A 20548-nucleotide genomic window follows, 5' to 3' on the forward strand; every position below is an offset into this window, starting at 1 on the left:
GTATGTCTTGGAACAGACAGGGCCCCTGCTGCAGCAGGTGCTGTCTGAGCGGCAGAGGCAATGTGTCCTCTGACATCATTTCTTGAAGTTCCGGGTACCAAGTTCTTCTTGGCCAATCCGGAATAATGAGTATAGTTCTTACTCCTCTTCTCCTTATTATCCTCAGTACCTTTGGTATGAGAGGTAGAGGAGGGAACACATAAACCGACCGGTACACCCACGGTGTCACTAGAGCGTCCACAGCTATCGCCTGCGGGTCTCTTGACCTGGCGCAATATCTTTCTAGCTTTTTGTTTAGGCGGGACGCCATCATGTCCACCTGTGGCCTTTCCCAATGGTTTACAATCAGTTGGAAGACTTCTGGATGAAGTCCCCACTCTCCCGGGTGGAGGTCGTGCCTGCTGAGGAAGTCTGCTTCCCAGTTGTCCACTCCCGGAATGAACACTGCTGACAGTGCTAACACGTGATTTTCCGCCCATCGGAGAATCCTTGTGGCTTCTGCCATCGCCGTCCTGCTTCTCGTGCCGCCCTGTCGGTTTACATGGGCGACTGCCGTGATATTGTCTGACTGGATCAGTACCGGCTGATTTTGAAGCAGGGGTTTTGCCTGACTTAGGGCATTGTAAATGGCCCTCAGTTCCAGAATATTTATGTGTAGGGAAGTCTCCTGACTTGACCATAGTCCTTGGAAGTTTCTTCCCTGTGTGACTGCCCCCCCAGCCCCGAAGGCTGGCATCCGTGGTCACAAGGACCCAGTCCTGTATGCCGAATCTTCGGCCCTCTTGAAGATGAGCACTTTGCAGCCACCACAGCAAAGACACCCTGGTCCTTGGAGACAGGGTTATCAGACGATGCATCTGAAGATGCGATCCTGACCACTTGTCCAACAGGTCCCACTGAAAGGTTCTCGCATGGAACCTGCCGAATGGAATTGCTTCGTAGGAAGCTACCATCTTTCCCAAGATCCGCGTGCAGTGATGCACCGACACCTGTTTTGGTTTTAGGAGGCCTCTGACTAGAGATGACAGCTCCTTGGCCTTCTCCTCCGGGAGAAACACTTTTTTCTGTTCTGTGTCCAGAACCATCCCCAGGAACAGTAGACGTGTCGTAGGGACCAGCTGTGACTTTGGTATATTTAGAATCCAGCCGTGCTGTTGTAGCACCTCCCGAGATAGTGCTACCCCGACCAACAACTGCTCCCTGGACCTCGCCTTTATCAGGAGATCGTCCAAGTACGGGATAATTAAAACTCCCTTCTTTCGAAGGAGTATCATCATTTCGGCCATTACCTTGGTAAATACCCTCGGAGCCGTGGATAGACCAAATGGCAACGTCTGGAATTGGTAATGACAATCCTGTACCACAAATCTGAGGTACTCCTGGTGAGGATGGTAAATGGGGACATGCAGGTAAGCATCCTTGATGTCCAGTGATACCATGTAATCCCCCTCGTCCAGGCTTGCAATAACCGCCCTGAGCGATTCCATCTTGAACTTGATTTTTTTTATATATGTGTTAAGGGATTTCAAATTTAAAATGGGTCTCACCGAACCGTCCGGTTTCGGTACCACAAACATTGTGGAATAGTAACCCCGTCCTTGTTGAAGTAGGGGCACCTTTACTATCACCTGCTGGGAATACAGCTTGTGAATTGCCTCTAACACTGCCTCCCTGCCTGAGGGAGTTGTTGGTAAGGCAGATTTGAGGAAACGGCGGGGGGGAGACGTCTCGAATTCCAGCTTGTACCCCTGAGATAGTACTTGAAAGATCCAGGGATCCACCCGTGAGCGAGCCCACTGATCGCTGAAATTTTTGAGACGGGCCCCCACCGTACCTGGCTCCGCCTGTGGAGCCCCAGCGTCATGCTGTGGACTTAGAGGAAGCGGGGGAGGACTTTTGCTCCTGGGAACTGGCTGTATGCTGCAGCTTTTTCCCTCTACCTCTGCCTCTGGGCAGAAAGGACGCACCTTTAACCCGCTTGCCCTTATTGGGCCGAAAGGACTGTACCTGATAATACGGTGCTTTCTTTGGCTGTGAGGGAACATGGGGTAAAAATGTAGACTTCCCAGCTGTTGCTGTGGAAACGAGGTCCGAGAGACCATCCCTGAACAACTCCTCACCCTTATAAGGCAAAACTTCCATGTGCCTTTTAGAATCTGCATCTCCAGTCCACTGCCGAGTCCATAACCCTCTCCTGGCAGAAATGGACATTGCACTTATTTTGGATGCCAGACGGAAAATATCCCTCTGTGCATCCCTCATGTATAAGAGTGCGTCTTTAATATGCTCTACGGTTAGCAATATAGTGTCCCTGTCTAGGGTATCAATATTTTCCGACAGGGAATCTGACCACGCAGCTGCAGCACTGCACATCCATGCTGACGCAATAGCTGGTCTCAGTATAACACCCGTGTGTGTATATATAGACTTCAGGATAGCCTCCTGCTTTCTATCAGCAGATTCCTTCAGGGCGGCCGTATCCGGAGACGGTAGTGCCACCTTCTTTGACAAGCGTGTGAGCGCTTTATCCACCCTAGGGGATGTTTCCCAACGTGACCTATCCTCTGGCGGGAAAGGGTACGCCATTAGTAACCTCTTAGAAATTATCATTTTCTTATCGGGGGAAGCCCACGCTTCTTCACACACTTCATTTAATTCCTCAGATGGAGGAAAAACAACTGGTAGTTTTTTCTCTCCAAACATAATACCCTTTTTTGTGGTACCCGGGGTAACATCAGAAATATGCAACACATTTTTCATTGCCTCAATCATATACCGTGTGGCCCTATTGGAAGATACATTAGTCTCATCGTCGTCAACACTGGAGTCAGTATCCGTGTCGACATCTGTGTCTGCCATTTGAGGCAGCGGGCGTTTTAGAGCCCCTGATGGCTTTTGAGACGCCTGGGCAGGCACAGGCTGAGAAGCCGGCTGTCCCATATTTGGTATGTCGTCAAACCTTTTATGCAAGGAGTTGACACTGTCGCGTAATTCCTTCCACAGAACCATCCACTCAGGTGTCGACCCCGCAGGGGGTGACATCACATTTATCGGCATTTGCTCCGCCTCCACATAAGCCTCCTCCTCAAACATGTCGACACAGCCGTACCGACACACCGCATACACACAGGGAATGCTCTGACAGAGGACAGGACCCCACAAAGCCCTTTGGGGAGACAGAGAGAGAGTATGCCAGCACACACCAGAGCGCTATATAACACAGGGATCCCACTATAAATGAGTGTTTTTTCCCTTATAGCTGCTTATATTATATATATATACTGCGCCTAAATTTAGTGCCCCCCCTCTCTTTTTTACCCTTATGTAGCTTGACACAATGCAGGGGAGAGCCAGGGAGCGTCCTTCCAGCGGAGCTGTGAGGGAAAATGGCGCCAGTGTGCTGAGGGAGATAGCCCCGCCCCTTTTCCGGCTGACTTCTCCCGCTTTTTCTGGAATTCTGGCAGGGGTATTTTTACACCTATATAGCCTTCCTGACTATATATGGTGTAGATTTGCCAGCCAAGGTGTCTTATATTGCCCTCAGGACGCCCCCCCCCCCCCCCCCCCCAGCGCCCTGCACCCATCAGTGACCGGAGTGTGAGGTGTGCATGAGGAGCAATGGCGCACAGCTGCAGTGCTGTGCGCTACCTTGTTGAAGACAGAAGTCTTCTGCCGCCGATTTTCCGGAACACTTCTTGCTTCTGGCTCTGTAAGGGGGCCGGCGGCACGGCTCCGGGACCGAACATCAAGGTCGGGTCCTGCGGTCGATCCCTCTGGAGCTAATGGTGTCCAGTAGCCTAAGAAGCCCAAACTACCACCAGTTAGGTAGGTTCGCTTCTTCTCCCCTTAGTCCCTCGCTGCAGTGAGTCTGTTGCCAGCAGATCTCACTGTAAAATAAAAAACCTAAAATATACTTTCTTTCTAGGAGCTCAGGAGAGCCCCTAGTGTGCATCCAGCTCAGCCGGGCACAAGATTCTAACTGAGGTCTGGAGGAGGGTCATAGTGGGAGGAGCCAGTGCACACCAGTTAGTCTAAAGCTTTCTTTTAGTTGTGCCCAGTCTCCTGCGGAGCCGCTATTCCCCATGGTCCTTACGGAGTCCCAGCATCCACTTAGGACGTTAGAGAAACTAGAATATATAAAAGACAAAGATTTCACAACAGCTTAGAGACTAGGAATGTGGCTCATTCCAATCAATGTTAGGCAAACATGGTAAAAAGTATAATAATTTAATAGGCACAATACTGCCACGCTTAAAAGTAGCAAACGTACAGGACAATTAAAACAAAAAGGCAGTTCATCTGTCCATAGATGCAGGTAGCACACGTACAGGATTGAAAAAATAAAACAGCTTATCTGTCCGCATGTGGGGAGTCCAAGGGGTAAGTAGCAGGAACCTGCTACTTCCATTATCAGTTTTGCTTAATTGGAATGAGCCACATTCCTAATTCTTGATATCATTGCAGAATATTGTGTCTTAAAAACAGTACACACTATGTTGCCTTCATTTTCTCTTTACATGTTCGGATTCCAAATGTCATCTGCCTGAAAGTATTTGAAGTTAAGTTGCTATTTATTTTAATAACTGCACCCGACTACACAGATTCTATTTCACCGACACTATTAGGCGCTTGTTTTACTTCATTTTTTTATATTTTATTCACATACTGTATAAAAGCTACCATTCATTTATAGATGAGGAGTGTTGTGTAAAAAAGAAAAAATTCTTTCCTAGACCTTGGTCTCTATTAGATATACCCAGGCGCTGTTCTCCACTGCTCTCATATATATATATATATATAGATATATACACACACACACACACACATAATATACAATATATATGTCATTATCTCAGTAGGGGACCCAAAAATGTGGGATTTTGAATAAGGGATACTCAACTTGTATTACTATTAATGCAGTGCTTACGTAGTAGTATCCTATAAATACATTTACATATAGACGTAACACACAGTTGCAGAAACATAACAGCCCAATCATAGCAGCTAAGATGCCCATATATTAATTAACTTAGAACGGGCATGAGAAAACCAGAGTATTAGCACTTGCTACATACTGTATGTAGGTTCTGAGAGTAATGTCACCGAAATCCACAGGGAGAACAGAAATCCACATTAAACATTAACAGACTTACCTGTGTTCCACGACCTTGACAATCTCCGAGATGAACGCTGAATGATTCAGGTCTAGCCCTGTACATGATTACCTCCTGTGCAATCTGTACAGATCCGAATTCTTTAACCCTAACCTACCCTATCCAGATGAACACGACGCATGTTCCTGTTCTTCATTCCACGAAGGCAGCTTGTAGCCCTCCCATCCAGATAACAAAAGAGATAATGGAGTCTGGTGATGAGGCTGGGACACAATGTACACTTGTGAACGCCTGTTTTCTGGTGAGCTCTCAGCAGCGTGCAAGCACCAGGCCCTCCTCGTATTAAGCAGGCACAATGTTAAAGTTACGACGACCAGGGAACAAGTGTCCCAAAATAGTTCCAGCTTGTCGGGAAAAGCATAACCGATGCAGTGCCATGACAACCACATCTTACAAGGAAAAATGAACCACCTACATATCCGTCATTTCACCTACATCTCCCATTCATTAGGCATGCAATTTTCTTTCACATTTTTTTTTTTTTTTTTTTTGCAACAGAAGTATGAACCGCTGTGAACACTATAATTAACTGGAGTAGGTTGGCATTAATTCAAGTTATTTAACAATCATAATTGGCAACAAGAACAAACATGGCCGTGTTATTTTGCTTCAGCCGGGAAAGGAGACCGGAAGAAAATAGTGGCACAATGATACATCAGAGGATAGGGCCAGCTAAGCTTTCCCTTACACATATCTCCTGGTTCATAAGATCATTTGTGGTCATAATTCCTGTCGGACGGCCTTTATGGTAATTCCGCTACAAATTATTTTCCCTGAAGAAGTGTGTGCATGAATATGCATGGACTGAGACAACCACTAGCAGCGTCTATATAAACTGCATTACCGATTGGTGCGTCCGTAGACGTTACCACCGGTCGTACCGCAGAAACATGAATCGTCTAATCGCAGGAGCAGTTTCTCCATCTGAGTATGGCCTCTCAAAACCTGTCCCCAAACCCGTCCCGGGTTTTCTGTGTGGAGAGAATTGGAGCGTATGCGGCGTGAGACTCGGACGCATGCTTGGTAGTAAAAACTTCGGAAAAAGGTTGACAAATGAAAGGGTAAACATGGAAAATGGTCAACAAGTAAAGGTCGACAACATGTTTTTGGTGTCAAATTCCCAGTCAGAACACAGGGAAACCAATTAGTGTACAGTGTCTCCTTGTGTGTCTCGCTTTGCTCGCCATGCTGCAGCCAAGGTCACTATTCCCAATTTTAGTCCATATGGTTGGTTAAGTATAAAAGAAAAACCATTACAAAGTACAACCACACAGTTGACCTAATAACCATGTCAACCTGTTGACCTAATGCATGTTGATTAGTAGTGGTTGACCTATTAACTATCGGCCTACTGTACAGTCCGGATACCAATAAAACCGACACAGGAACTCATTAAGTCAACTGTGCTTATATGTGAATAGCCTTAAAACCCAAACTGTATGGGATACGGTCGTTAGGTCAACACAACTTAGGTTGACAGTCATTAGGTCGACCACTAAAGGTTGACATGCATTAGGTCGACAGGGATACCAGGTCGACATGGTCATTAGGTCGACAGGTCAAACGGTAGACATGCGGGTTTTTTTTTACAAAAAAAATAATTTTAGGACTTTTTCATACTTTACGATCCACGTGGACTACAATTGGGAACGGTAACCTGAAGCACGGCGAGCGAAGTGAGCCATGCGAGGGGACACGGTGCACTAATTGGGGGTTCCCCATCACTGTACGAAGAAAACGACCTCAAAAAAAGTCCAAAAACCCATGATGACCTTTTGACCTGTCGATCTAATGACTATGTCGACCTAGTGTTCCTGTCGACCTAACACATGTCGACCTTCAGTGGTCAACCTAGTGACTGTCAACCTAAGTTCAGTCGACCCAAATGTATAGCTGGTCATACGGGTGGTCTTCAGTATGCCGGCTGTCGGGATCCCGGCGCACAGTATACCGGCGCCGGAATCCCGACAGCCGGCATACCGACACTTATTCTCCCTTGTGGGGGTCCATGACCCCTCTGGAGGGAGAATAAAACTGTGCCTGCAGCGTGGTGAGCGCAGCGGACCCGCAAGGGGCTCATTTGCGCTCGCCGCACTGTCGGTAAGCCGGTGGTCGAGCTCCCGGCGCCGGTATGCTGGTCGCCGGGAGCCCGACCGCCGGCATACCATACCACACCCGGTCATACATCAGACCAACTTTCCTCCATATAACGAACTGGCTGCTTGTAATGAAAATCTGCTAATGCATGGGAGGAATTTTAATCAGCAATTAGCTCCCAAATGCAGGAAACAGACACAAATGGACGTTCAGTCAAGTTGGTTAAATATGATTTAAACAACTTTTCTGAATGCGTTTCTGTCCGTTTTTCTGTGTTTGGAAGCAAATTGCTGATTGTCATTTGCTCCCATGGATTACCAGATTTTCATTACAACCAATCAGTTGGATGTTGATCTAGTGCAGGAGTGGATTGGCCATAGGGCTCACTGGGAAGATTCCTGGTAGGCTGACGTGTCTGTGCGGCCTGCTCTGTGTGTGGTCATGTGGCCCCACCCCTTACATGACAGGCAGCCCCCCACACTCAGTACACTGCATTGTCCCCATTCATTCTGTTATTCCATCTCTGCAGTGCAGCAACTCTGCCATCCTGGGATGCTGCCATGGCTACATGGTATGTTATACCTCTTGTAATGCCCATGTTGGGCCACTTCTACAAATTTTACAGGGCCACATTTAGGGGTACTTAAATTGGATCAAATAGCTGTTATATGCAGTTTTATTTAAAAAAAAGTGGGGAAAAATTGAAAAATGGGTATAAGTATATATTAGGGTCATGTTAAGCCACTTAAACAAAAGATGACTCCTCCTGAAAGCCTAGAAACATTTGTCTCAATCACAAAGAACACAATAAATCTGGCTTATACCTTGTACCCCAATTTCCACCATTTTGCACTTGTTCACCCCAAAAATTACACCATAATTGGCCAATTTTAAATATGAAAAAACTTCTAAGTGACTAATTAGTCATTAATGGGGTGTCCCAAGAATTCTGAACCAAATCCCAACATTTTGACCTTAAAATAGGAATTTTCCACAACTTTTCACCTGCTCCGAGGTGGTGAAAACAAATTTGCGTTAAAACTATGGAGAATGATCACCGATTATTGCGGATAATTTAATAGCGGCTTTTCATGAGTCGCGATAAAAGCCCCATGTTTATCGCAAAAACAAGATTTCCGACAACCGATTCCCCCCTTAAGCTTTTTTTTGGCAATAAAGATTTGTGCAGCAACCACGACTTAATTTAAACATGTTTTAAAAAGAAAACAAAAGTAATCTGACAAGTTCTACTGTAGTGACCTGGACGGGAGGTGGACTGTTTTCAGATTAATAGGCCCTACACACTGGCCGACAATCCTCAAAAACATGAACGATCTCGTTTATTATTGAACGAGATAATGTTCATATCTTTGAGTGTGGAGGGCTCCAGCGATGAACGATGCGCGGCCCCGCACTCGTTCATCGCTGGTGCTCCGTCGGCTGTGCATGCAGGCCTGCAATTGTATGGAGCCGGGTGACGGGGGGGGGAGTGAAGAAACTACACTCACCCCCGTCACTGCCCCCCCGCCGCCGGGTCGCCCGTTGGCCGTATCGGTGGTCAGGCAGCTCGGCGGCAGATCGCGTGTCTGTAGGGCCCATAACTTTACTTGGTTCAGGTTGGCTGAAATCTCTTGCTCAATGAGATATATTAAAAACAGCTTTAAAAGACAACTTCAAGTTCCATGTAATATTTGTGGAAACAGGAAAAGAACGGCATCCAGTTCTCGCGCTAGGACACCTGGTATGTATAGTATAATATAAAGGGTCCATAATCTCTAGCTGAGCCAATCACCGAGTATCTCAAGTAAAAATAAGATTTTACTTACCGATAAATCTATTTCTCGTAGTCCGTAGTGGATGCTGGGACTCCGTCAGGACCATGGGGATTAGCGGCTCCGCAGGAGACAGGGCACAAAAATAAAGCTTTAGGATCAGGTGGTGTGCACTGGCTCCTCCCCCTATGACCCTCCTCCAAGCCTCAGTTAGGATACTGTGCCCGGACGAGCGTACACACTAAGGAAGGATTTTGAATCCCGGGTAAGACTCATACCAGCCACACCAATCACACCGTACAACTTGTGATCTGAACCCAGTTAACAGTATGACAAACGTAGGAGCCTCTGAACAGACGGCTCACAACAATAACAACCCGATTTTTTTTGTAACAATAACTATGTACAAGTATTGCAGACAATCCGCACTTGGGATGGGCGCCCAGCATCCACTACGGACTACGAGAAATAGATTTATCGGTAAGTAAAATCTTATTTTCTCTGACGTCCTAGTGGATGCTGGGACTCCGTCAGGACCATGGGGATTATACCAAAGCTCCCAAACGGGCGGGAGAGTGCGGATGACTCTGCAGCACCGAATGAGAGAACTCCAGGTCCTCTTTAGCCAGGGTATCAAATTTGTAGAATTTTACAAACGTGTTCTCCCCCGACCACGTAGCTGCTCGGCAGAGTTGTAATGCCGAGACCCCTCGGGCAGCCGCCCAGGATGAGCCCACCTTCCTTGTGGAATGGGCCTTGACAGATTTAGGCTGTGGCAGGCCTGCCACAGAATGTGCAAGTTGAATTGTGCTACAAATCCAACGAGCAATCGTCTGCTTAGAAGCAGGAGCACCCAGCTTGTTGGGTGCATACAGTATAAACAGCGAGTCAGATTTTCTGACTCCAGCCGTCCTTGAAATATATATTTTCAATGCCCGGACAACGTCCAGCAACTTGGAATCCTCCAAATCGCTAGTAGCCGCAGGCACCACAATAGGCTGGTTCAGGTGAAACGCTGACACCACCTTAGGCAGAAACTGAGGACGCGTCCGCAGTTCTGCCCTGTCCGAATGGAAAATCAGATATGGGCTTTTATACGATAAAGCCGCCAATTCTGATACTCTCCTGGCTGAAGCCAGGGCCAGTAGCATGGTTACTTTCCACGTAAGATATTTCAAATCCACCGATTTGAGTGGCTCAAACCAATGGGATTTGAGAAAATCCAAAACTACATTAAGGTCCCACGGAGCCACTGGGGGCACAACCGGGGGCTGTATATGTAGTACTCCTTTTACAAAAGTCTGGACTTCAGGAACTGAAGCCAATTCTTTCTGGAAGAAAATCGACAGGGCCGAAATTTGAACCTTAATGGACCCCAATTTTAGGCCCATAGACAATCCTGTTTGCAGGAAATGTAGGAATCGACCCAGTTGAAATTCCTCCGTGGGGGCCTTCCTGGCCTCACACCACGCAACATATTTTCTCCAAATGCGGTGATAATGTTGTGCAGTCACCTCCTTCCTGGCTTTTACCAGTGTAGGAATGACCTCTTCCGGAATGCCTTTTTCCCTTAGAATTCGGCGTTCAACCGCCATGCCGTCAAACGCAGCCGCGGTAAGTCTTGGAATAGACACGGTCCCTGCTGAAGCAGGTCCCGTCTTACAGGTAGAGGCCACGGATCTTCCGTGAGCATCTCCTGAAGTTCCGGGTACCAAGTTCTTCTTGGCCAATCCGGAGCCACGAGTATCGTTCTTACTCCCCTTTGCCGTATAATTCTCAGTACTTTTGGTATGAGAGGCAGAGGAGGAAACACATACACTGACTGGAACACCCACGGTGTTACCAGAGCGTCCACAGCTATTGCCTGAGGGTCTCTTGACCTGGCGCAATACCTGTCCAGTTTTTTGTTGAGGCGAGACGCCATCATATCCACCTTTGGTTTTTCCCAACGGTTCACAATCATGTGGAAGACTTCTGGATGAAGTCCCCACTCTCCCGGGTGTAGATCGTGTCTGCTGAGGAAGTCTGCTTCCCAGTTGTCCACTCCCGGAATGAACACTGCTGACAGTGCTATCACATGATCTTCCGCCCAGCGAAGAATCCTTGCAGCTTCTGCCATTGCTCTCCTGCTTCTTGTGCCGCCCTGTCTGTTTACATGGGCGACTGCCGTGATGTTGTCCGACTGGATCAATACCGGCTGACCCTGAAGCAGGGGTTTTGCCAGGCTTAGAGCATTGTAAATCGCTCTTAGCTCCAGAATATTTATGTGAAGAGACATCTCCAGGCTTGACCATACTCCCTGGAAGTTTCTTTCCTGTGTGACCGCTCCCCAGCCTCTCAGACTGGCATCCGTGGTCACCAGGACCCAGTCCTGTATGCCGAATCTGCGGCCCTCTAACAGATGAGCACTCTGCAACCACCACAGAAGAGACACCCTTGTCCGTGGCGATAAGGTTATCCGCTGATGCATCTGCAGATGCGATCCGGACCATTTGTCCAGCAGATCCCACTGAAAAGTTCGTGCGTGGAATCTGCCGAATGGAATCGCTTCGTAAGAAGCCACCATCTTTCCCAGGACTCTTGTGCATTGATGCACAGACACTTTTCCTGGTTTTAGGAGGTTCCTGACAAGTTCGGATAACTCCCTGGCTTTCTCCTCCGGAAGAAACACCTTTTTCTGAACCGTGTCCAGAATCATTCCCAGGAACAGCAGACGTGTCGTCGGGTTCAATTGAGATTTTGGAAAATTCAGAATCCACCCGTGCTGTTGCAGCACTACTTGGGTTAGTGCTACTACGTCTTCCAGCTGTTCTCTGGACCTTGCCCTTATCAGGAGATCGTCCAAGTAAGGGATAATTAATACGCCTTTTCTTCGCAGAAGAAACATCATCTCGGCCATTACCTTGGTAAAGACCCGAGGTGCCGTGGACAATCCAAACGGCAGCGTCTGAAACTGATAATGACAGTTTTGCACCACGAACCTGAGGTACCCTTGGTGTGAAGGGCAAATTGGGACATGCAGGTAAGCATCCTTGATGTCCAGGGACACCATAAAGTCCCCTTCTTCCAGATTCGCTATCACTGCTCTGAGTGACTCCATCTTGAACTTGAATTTTTGTATGTACAGGTTCAAAGATTTCAGATTTAGAATAGGTCTTACCGAGCCGTCCGGCTTCGGTACCACAAATAGCGTGGAGTAATACCCCTTTCCCTGTTGTAGGAGGGGTACCTTGACTATCACCTGCTGAGAAACCAGCTTGTGAATGGCTTCCAATACCGTCGCCCTGTCTGAGGGAGACGTTGGCAAAGCAGACTTTAGGAACCGGCGAGGGGGAGACTTCTCGAATTCCAACCTGTAACCCTGAGATACTACCTGCAGGATCCAGGGGTCCACCTGTGAGCAAGCCCACTGCGCGCTGAAATTCTTGAGTCGACCCCCCACCGCTCCTGAGTCCGCTTGTAAAGCCCCAGCGTCATGCTGTGGGCTTTGCAGAACCCGGGGAGGGCTTCTGTTCCTGGGAAGGAGCTGCTTGCTGCCTTCTCTTACCCTTTCCTCTGCCTCGGGGCAGATATGACTGTCCTTTTGCCCGCTTGTTCTTATAGGACCGAAAGGACTGTGGCTGAAAAGACGGTGTCTTTTTCTGTTGGGAGGGGGTCTGAGGTAAAAAGGTGGATTTCCCGGCAGTTGCCGTGGCCACCAGATCCGATAGACCCACGCCAAATAATTCCTCCCCTTTATACGGCAATACTTCCATATGCCGTTTGGAATCCGCATCACCTGACCACTGTCGCGTCCATAAACTTCTTCTGGCAGATATGGACATCGCACTTACTCTCGATGCCAGAGTGCAAATATCCCTCTGAGCATCTCGCATATAAAGAAAAGCATCCTTTAATTGCTCTAAAGTCAATAAAATACTGTCCCTATCCAGGGTATCAATATTTTCAGTCAGGGAATCCGACCAGACCACCCCAGCACTGCACATCCAGGCTGAGGCGATGGCTGGTCGCAGTATAACACCAGTATCTGTGTATATACTTTTTAGGGTAGTTTCCAGCCTCCTATCAGCTGGATCCTTGAGGGCGGCCGTATCAGGAGACGGTAACGCCACTTGTTTTGATAAGCGTGTGAGCGCCTTATCCACCCTAGGGGGTGTTTCCCAGCGCGCCCTAACCTCTGGCGGGAAAGGGTATAATGCCAATAACTTTTTTGAAATTAGCACTTTTCTATCTGGGTTAACCCACGCTTCATCACATACATCATTCAATTCCTCTGATTCAGGAAAAACTACAGGTAGTTTTTTCACACCCCACATAATACCCCTTTTTGTGGTACTTGCAGTATCAGAGATATGTAAAGCCTCCTTCATTGCCGTGATCATATAACGTGTGGCCCTACTGGAAAATACGTTTGTTTCTTCACCGTCGACACTAGATTCAGTGTCCGTGTCTGGGTCTGTGTCGACCGACTGAGGTAAAGGGCGTTTTACAGCCCCCGACGGTGTCTGAGACGCCTGGGCAGGTACTAACTGGTTTGCCGGCCGTCTCATGTCGTCAACTGATTTTTGTAATGTGCTGACATTATCACGTAATTCCATAAACAAAGCCATCCATTCCGGTGTCGACTCCCTGGGGGGCGACATCACCATTACCGGCAATTGCTCTGCCTCCACACCAACATCGTCCTCATACATGTCGACACACACGTACCGACACACAGCAGACACACAGGGAATGCTCTATTGAAGACAGGACCCCACTAGCCCTTTGGGGAGACAGAGGGAGAGTTTGCCAGCACACACCCAAGCGCTATAATATATATGGGAACAACCCTATATAAGTGTTGTATCCTTATAGCAGCTTAAATATAGTAATATCGCCAAAAAAGTGCCCCCCCTCTCTGTTTTACCCTGTTTCTGTAGTGCAGTGCAGGGGAGAGTCCTGGGAGCCTTCCTCACAGCGGAGCTGAGCAGGAAAATGGCGCTGTGTGCTGAGAATAAGCCCCGCCCCCTATTTCGGCGGGCTCTTCTCCCGGAGTTTGTGAGATCTGGCAGGGGTTAAATACATCCATATAGCCTCAAGGGCTATATGTGATGTATTTTTAGCCATAAGAAAGGTATTATACATTGCTGCCCAGGGCGCCCCCCCCCAGCGCCCTGCACCCTCAGTGACCGCTGTATGAAGTGTGCTGACAACAATGGCGCACAGCTGCAGTGCTGTGCGCTACCTCATGAAGACTGAAAAGTCTTCTGCCGCTTGTTTCTGGACCTCTTCAATCTTCGGCATCTGCAAGGGGGGTCGGCAGCGCGGCTCCGGGACCGGACTCCATGGCTGGGCCTGTGTTCGATCCCTCTGGAGCTAATGGTGTCCAGTAGCCTAAGAAGCCAATCCATCCTGCACGCAGGTGAGTTCACTTCTCTCCCCTAAGTCCCTCGATGCAGTGAGCCTGTTGCCAGCAGGACTCACTGAAAATAAAAAACCTAAAAACTTTTTCTAAGCAGCTCTTTAGGAGAGCCACCTAGATTGCACCCTGCTCGGACGGGCACAAAAACCTAACTGAGGCTTGGAGGAGGGTCATAGGGGGAGGAGCCAGTGCACACCACCTGATCCTAAAGCTTTATTTTTGTGCCCTGTCTCCTGCGGAGCCGCTAATCCCCATGGTCCTGACGGAGTCCCAGCATCCACTAGGACGTCAGAGAAATCTAAAGTCACTTTTATTAGGTGTCACTGGTAGAAAAGTCAGTAAACACATACCAGACCTGTAATTGTGTGGCAACTGGTGATTGATTTAACTACAGATTACGGACACTAAACCATACTTACCTACTTTGAATGTCTCCTCTCCGGGAGAAGCCCGGAGAGGAGACGCTGCAGGAGACTTCAGGGGGCGGGGCTGTGACATCATCAAGCCCTGTCCCCACATCCGGAAAACAGGATTTGCGGGTCCATGGAAGGGGGCGGGGCTAAAATGACGCGATTCACGTCATTTTAACCCCTTCCCCACTCCACAGACCCGCGAACTCAGAAGAGTATCTCTCCATCCTGCCCGCATCACTTGGGTGCGAGCAGGATGCGGGAGACTTGCCTACTCTTCCGGGGGTGCGGGGGGCTACCCCAAAAAATGGGATCCTCCCGCAGCTTCCGGGAGAGTAGGCAAGTATGCACTAAACATACCAAGAGTCTCCGTGATGGTACATAAGAAGCAGCTTCAGTCTGCATTTCTTTTCTAACAAACAGGTGCAGAAGAAGCGAAACCAGCACAGTTTATCAACTCATTCTAGAGACAATAAGAAGACATTACACTATTATATATACTGGGGATCCAGTCAGGATGCCGGCCGTCGGGATCAAAAATACCGACGCCGGAATCCTAACACTGCTCAGCATGCCAGCACTGGCCTCTCCACTAGAATCACAATCCAGGCTCTGGGATCCCGACCACCAGGATCTTGAATGAGCGTTTGCCAACCCGTAGGAGAGGTCAGCCGCAGGGGGAAGAGGTTAGGTTTATGCTGTGGGGGGAAGGTTTGGCAGTGGGGAAGGGGGTTAGGCCCCCCTGGGGAGAGTTATGCTGGGGGGAGGGTTAGGTTTAGGCCACAGGAAGGGGGGGTTAGGTTTAGGCACCACCACACCACCAGGGAGGGTTAGGCTGATGGGGAGTTAGGTTCAGGCATCACCGGGGGGGTTAGGCTTAGGGGACTGTGTGTTAGGCAGCAGGGAAGGGGGTTAAGTTTTGGCCCCACTGGGGAGGGTTAGGCTGGGGGGAGGGTTAGGTTTAGGCTGTGGGAAGGGGGGTTAAGGTTTAGGCACCACCAGGGAGGGTTAGATTGGGGGGGTAGGTTTAGGAAAGAGAGGGTTAGGGGGCATTGGGGAGAAGGTAAGTATACTTACCTAGCCTCTTTTGGGATTCTCACCATTGGGATGTCGCAGTCCGTATTCTGACCACCAGCATATCAATCCCAAGCCCTATCTTGTATAGAATTTGTGAGGTTGTGCGGTGTGTGAAGATACAGATGTGTTTGCATCAGTTCATAGTTTAGCCTAAAATCCCTTCCTATAGAACAAACAGTATTGTGGGGGCTTAATGCCCAAAACAGGGTGTGCCGGGAGTCACCCCCCCCCCCCCCTGGCACCTATCAGCAAGTCAGTAACTTGCTGATAGGTGCCAGTTACTGACATAACACTAATTGAATATTCATTAGTATAATTTTCATTCGCAACTAACTGTAAAAAAACAATTAGAGACAGGTAAAAAAAAGTAATATTATCGGACACAAGAAAAATCCTTAAATTGGTTTCACTCATCAGCTGCTTTGTCAGGAACTGACTGCTTTCATATAGGAGTGGTTTTAAAATGTGGACGTCACATTTATTTCTGGGTTGTCCACTGTGGGACCTAATAAAAGGGTGGTCTTCAGTATGCGGCTGTCGGGATCCCGGCACACAGTATACCGGCGCCGGGATCCCGACAGCAGGCATACCGACACTTATTCTACGTCGTGGGGGTCCATGACCCCCCTGGAGGGAGAATAAAATAGCGCGGCCACCGAGCCCATAGCGTGGCGAGCGCAGCGAGCCCGCATGGGGCTCATTTGCGCTCGCCACACTGTCGGTAAGCCGGCGGTCGGGCTCCCGGCATCGGTATGCTGGTCGCCGGGAGCCCGACCGCCGGCATACCATAGTGAACCCCTAATAAAGACATGGGGAGATGTATCAAACATTCTAAAAAGGAGGAGTGGAAAAGTTGCCCACAATAACCAACTATTTTCTAGCTAAAATTAAGTACATCCTATAAAATGACAGCTAGAAGATGATTGGTTTCTATGGGCAATTTATCTGCCTGATCTCTTTAGAACATTTGATACATCTTCCCCATACCCACTTTTATAGAACATGCCTTGACAAATACTGGGGACAGGAGAGAACATGAAGCAGTAACTACTGTACATGAGGAATTTTTCCTACAGGGACCAGTTAAGGCTCAGGCTTGTAATAACTGAAATCAGTGTGAGACAGGTTTGTAATAATTGGCGCAGAACTGTAATAATTGGCACCAGTATGGGGCAGGATTGTAATAATTGGCACAGAACTGTAATAACTGAAACCAGTGTGAGACAGGTTTGTAATAATTGGCGCAGAACTGTAATAATTGGCACCAGTATGGGGCAGAACTGTAATAATTGGCACCAGTATGGGGCAGGATTGTAATAATTGTCACCAGTGTGGGGCAGGTTTGTAATAACTGGCACAGGACTGCAATAACCGCTACCAGTGTCACATGTCTGTAATTGCCAGGCCTCCTTCTGAGAAAGGCTCTTTTAGGTAAATATGATGAGTTCATATTAATAAACATTCCAATTGGCAGGTTCAAATCAGATAGATTGGTTTGATTATAAGAGCTTCTTCTTGGTGCAAAACAAAAGGGTTTTGTGCTGTGCAGTGGCAGCATGTCATACTTGCGGTCAAATGACTTTTACACACACATACATTAGCAATGCTATCTGCTTACACCTTCCAGGTGATAAATATTTGTTCATACTGTTGCATTGTTGGTTATCATGTGGCATTTGGGAGTTTCCCAGTTCTCTGCTGCCGCAGACCTGTGTGGCTAGTTTTTTTGGTTCTTATAGTATGCCGAGTATTACAGAGAGGCACAGCTGAGGCACAGAGATAAAATAACCCAGAGAATTGGCACTTCAATCATTTATTTATTCACTCTGAATTTATTTTTTTCATCTTTAAATGTGTACACAAAAGTGTAAACGTGAGGTATTTAAAATCAATTCACTTTCTCACTACAAGGTGTGCAACCCGTAGAACAGTAACCCACGTAGTTTCCCAGATTCTTATTTTGAGGTCTCCTTTTTTTATTTTTTGTTATTAAATAAATGACAGAAGTTAATCATCGGGGGGGCTCACAGCGATGGCACAATCACCCTGGGGCTTACAGCGATGGCACAATCACCCTGGGGCTTACAGCGATGGCACAATCACCCTGGGGCTTACAGCGATGGCACAATCACACTGGGGCCCTCAGCGATGGCACAATCACACTGGGGCCCACAGCGATGGCACAACCACACTGGGGCCCACAGCGATGGCACAACCACACTGGGGTTCACAGCGATGGCTACAACCACACTGGGGCCCACAGCGATGGCTACAACCACACTGGGGTTCACAGCGATGGCTACAACCACACTGGGGTTCACAGCGATGGCTACAACCACACTGGGGTTCACAGCGATGGTTACAACCACACTGGGGTTCACAGCGATGGCTACAACCACACTGGGGCCCTCAGCGATGGCACAATCACACTGGGGTTCACAGCGATGGCTACAACCACACTGGGGCCCACAGCGATGGCTACAACCACACGGGTTCACAGCGATGGCTACAACCACACTGGGGTTCACAGCGATGGCTACAACCACACTGGGGTTCACAGCGATGGCTACAACCACACTGGGGCCCACAGCGATGGCTACAACCACACTGGGGTTCACAGCGATGGCTACAACCACACTGGGGTTCACAGCGATGGCTACAACCACACTGGGGTTCACAGCGATGGCTACAACCACACTGGGGTTCACAGCGATGGCTACAACCACACTGGGGTTCACAGCGATGGCTACAACCACACTGGGGCCCACAGTGATGGCTACAACCACACTGGGGTTCACAGCGATGGTTACAACCACACTGGGGCCCACAGTGATGGCTACAACCACACTGGGGTTCACAGCGATGGCTACAACCACACTGGGGCCCACAGCAATGGCTACAACCACACTGGGGTTCACAGCGATGGTTACAACCACACTGGGGCCCACAGCGATGGCTACAACCACACTGGGGTTCACAGCAATGGTTACAACCACACTGGGGCTCACAGCGATGGCACAATCACACTGGGGCTCACAGCGATGGCACAATCACACTGGGGTTCACAGCGATGGCACAATCACACTGGGGTTCACAGCGATGGCACAATCACACTGGGGTTCACAGCGATGGCTACAACCACACTGGGGCCCACAGCGATGGCTAAAACCACACTGGGGCTCACAGCGATGGCACAATCACATGGGTTCACAGCGATGGCACAATCACACTGGGGTTCACAGCGATGGCACAATCACACTGGGGTTCACAGCGATGGCACAATCACACTGGGACCCACAGCGATGGCACAATCACACTGGGGCTTACAGCGATGGCACAATCACACTGGGGCCCACAGCGATGGCACAATCACACTGGGGCTTACAGCGATGGCACAATCACACTGGGGCTCACAGCGATGGCTACAACTACACTGGGGCTCACAGCAATGGCACAATCACACTGGGGCCCACAGCGATGGCTACCACCACACTGGGGTGGTAGCAATGGCACAATCACACTGGGACCCACAGCGATGGCACAATCACACTGGGGCCCACAGCGATGGCACAATCACACTGGGGCCCACAGCGATGGCACAATCACACTGGGGCCCACAGCGATGGCACAATCACACTGGGGCCCACAGCGATGGCACAATCACACTGGGGCTTACAGCGATGGCACAATCACACTGGGGCTTACAGCGATGGCACAATCACACTGGGGCCCACAGCGATGGCACAATCACACTGGGGCCCACAGCGATGGCACAATCACACTGGGGCCCACAGCGATGGCACAATCACACAGGGGCTCACAGCGATAGCTAAAACCACACTGGGGTACTTCACAGCGAAGGCTACAACCACACTGGGGTTCACAGCGATGGCACAATCACACTGGGGCTCACAGCGATGGCTACAACCACACTGGAGTTCACAGCAATGGCTACCACCACACTGGGGTTCACAGCAATGGCACAATCACACTGGGGCTCACAGCGATGGCACAATCACACTGGGGTCCACAGCGATGGCACAATGACACTAAGGCCCACAGCGATGGCACAATCACACTGGGGTTCACAGCGATGGCACAATCACACTGGGGCTTACAGCAATGGCACAATCACACTGGGGCCCACAGCGATGGCACAATCACACTGAGGCCCACAGCGATGGCACAATCACACTGGGGCCCACAGCGATGGCACAATCACACTGGGGCCCACAGCGATGGCACAATCACACTGGGGCCCACAGCGATGGCACAATCACATTGGGGCTCACAGCGATGGCTACAACCACACTGGGGTTCACAGCGATGGCTACAACCACACTGGGGCTTACCGCGATGGCACAATCACACTGGGGCCCACAGCGATGGTACAATCACACTTGGACCCACAGCGATGGCTACAACCACACTGGGGTTCACAGCGATGGTTACAACCACACTGGGGTTCACAGCGATGGCTACAACCACACTGGGGTTCACAGCGATGGTTACAACCACACTGGGGTTCACAGCGATGGCTACAACCACACTGGGGTTCACAGCGAAGGCACAATCACACTGGGGCCCACAGCGATGGCACAACCACACTGGGGT

The 20548-nt window shown here is 49.2% G+C and overlaps 1 protein-coding gene across 15 annotated transcripts in view; it reads right to left on the reverse strand.

The window, feature by feature from the left end:
* The window catches only part of NEDD4L (NEDD4 like E3 ubiquitin protein ligase), a 642187-nt gene that overhangs the window by 225633 nt on the left and 396006 nt on the right, over positions 1-20548 (reverse strand). Inside the window, exon 1 of one of the 15 annotated variants that reach the window (XM_063959588.1) lies at positions 5154-5420. The exons of the other annotated variants lie outside the window; for them this stretch is intronic. Coding sequence (XP_063815658.1) covers positions 5154-5219 — 66 coding nt within the window. The 5' untranslated portion in view covers positions 5220-5420. Of the gene's footprint in view, positions 1-5153; positions 5421-20548 lie in introns of those variants that run through there. 15 annotated transcript variants of the gene reach the window in all.

The sequence above is a fragment of the Pseudophryne corroboree genome, chromosome 1 (assembly GCF_028390025.1).
Source record: "Pseudophryne corroboree isolate aPseCor3 chromosome 1, aPseCor3.hap2, whole genome shotgun sequence".
NCBI lineage: Eukaryota > Metazoa > Chordata > Amphibia > Anura > Myobatrachidae > Pseudophryne > Pseudophryne corroboree.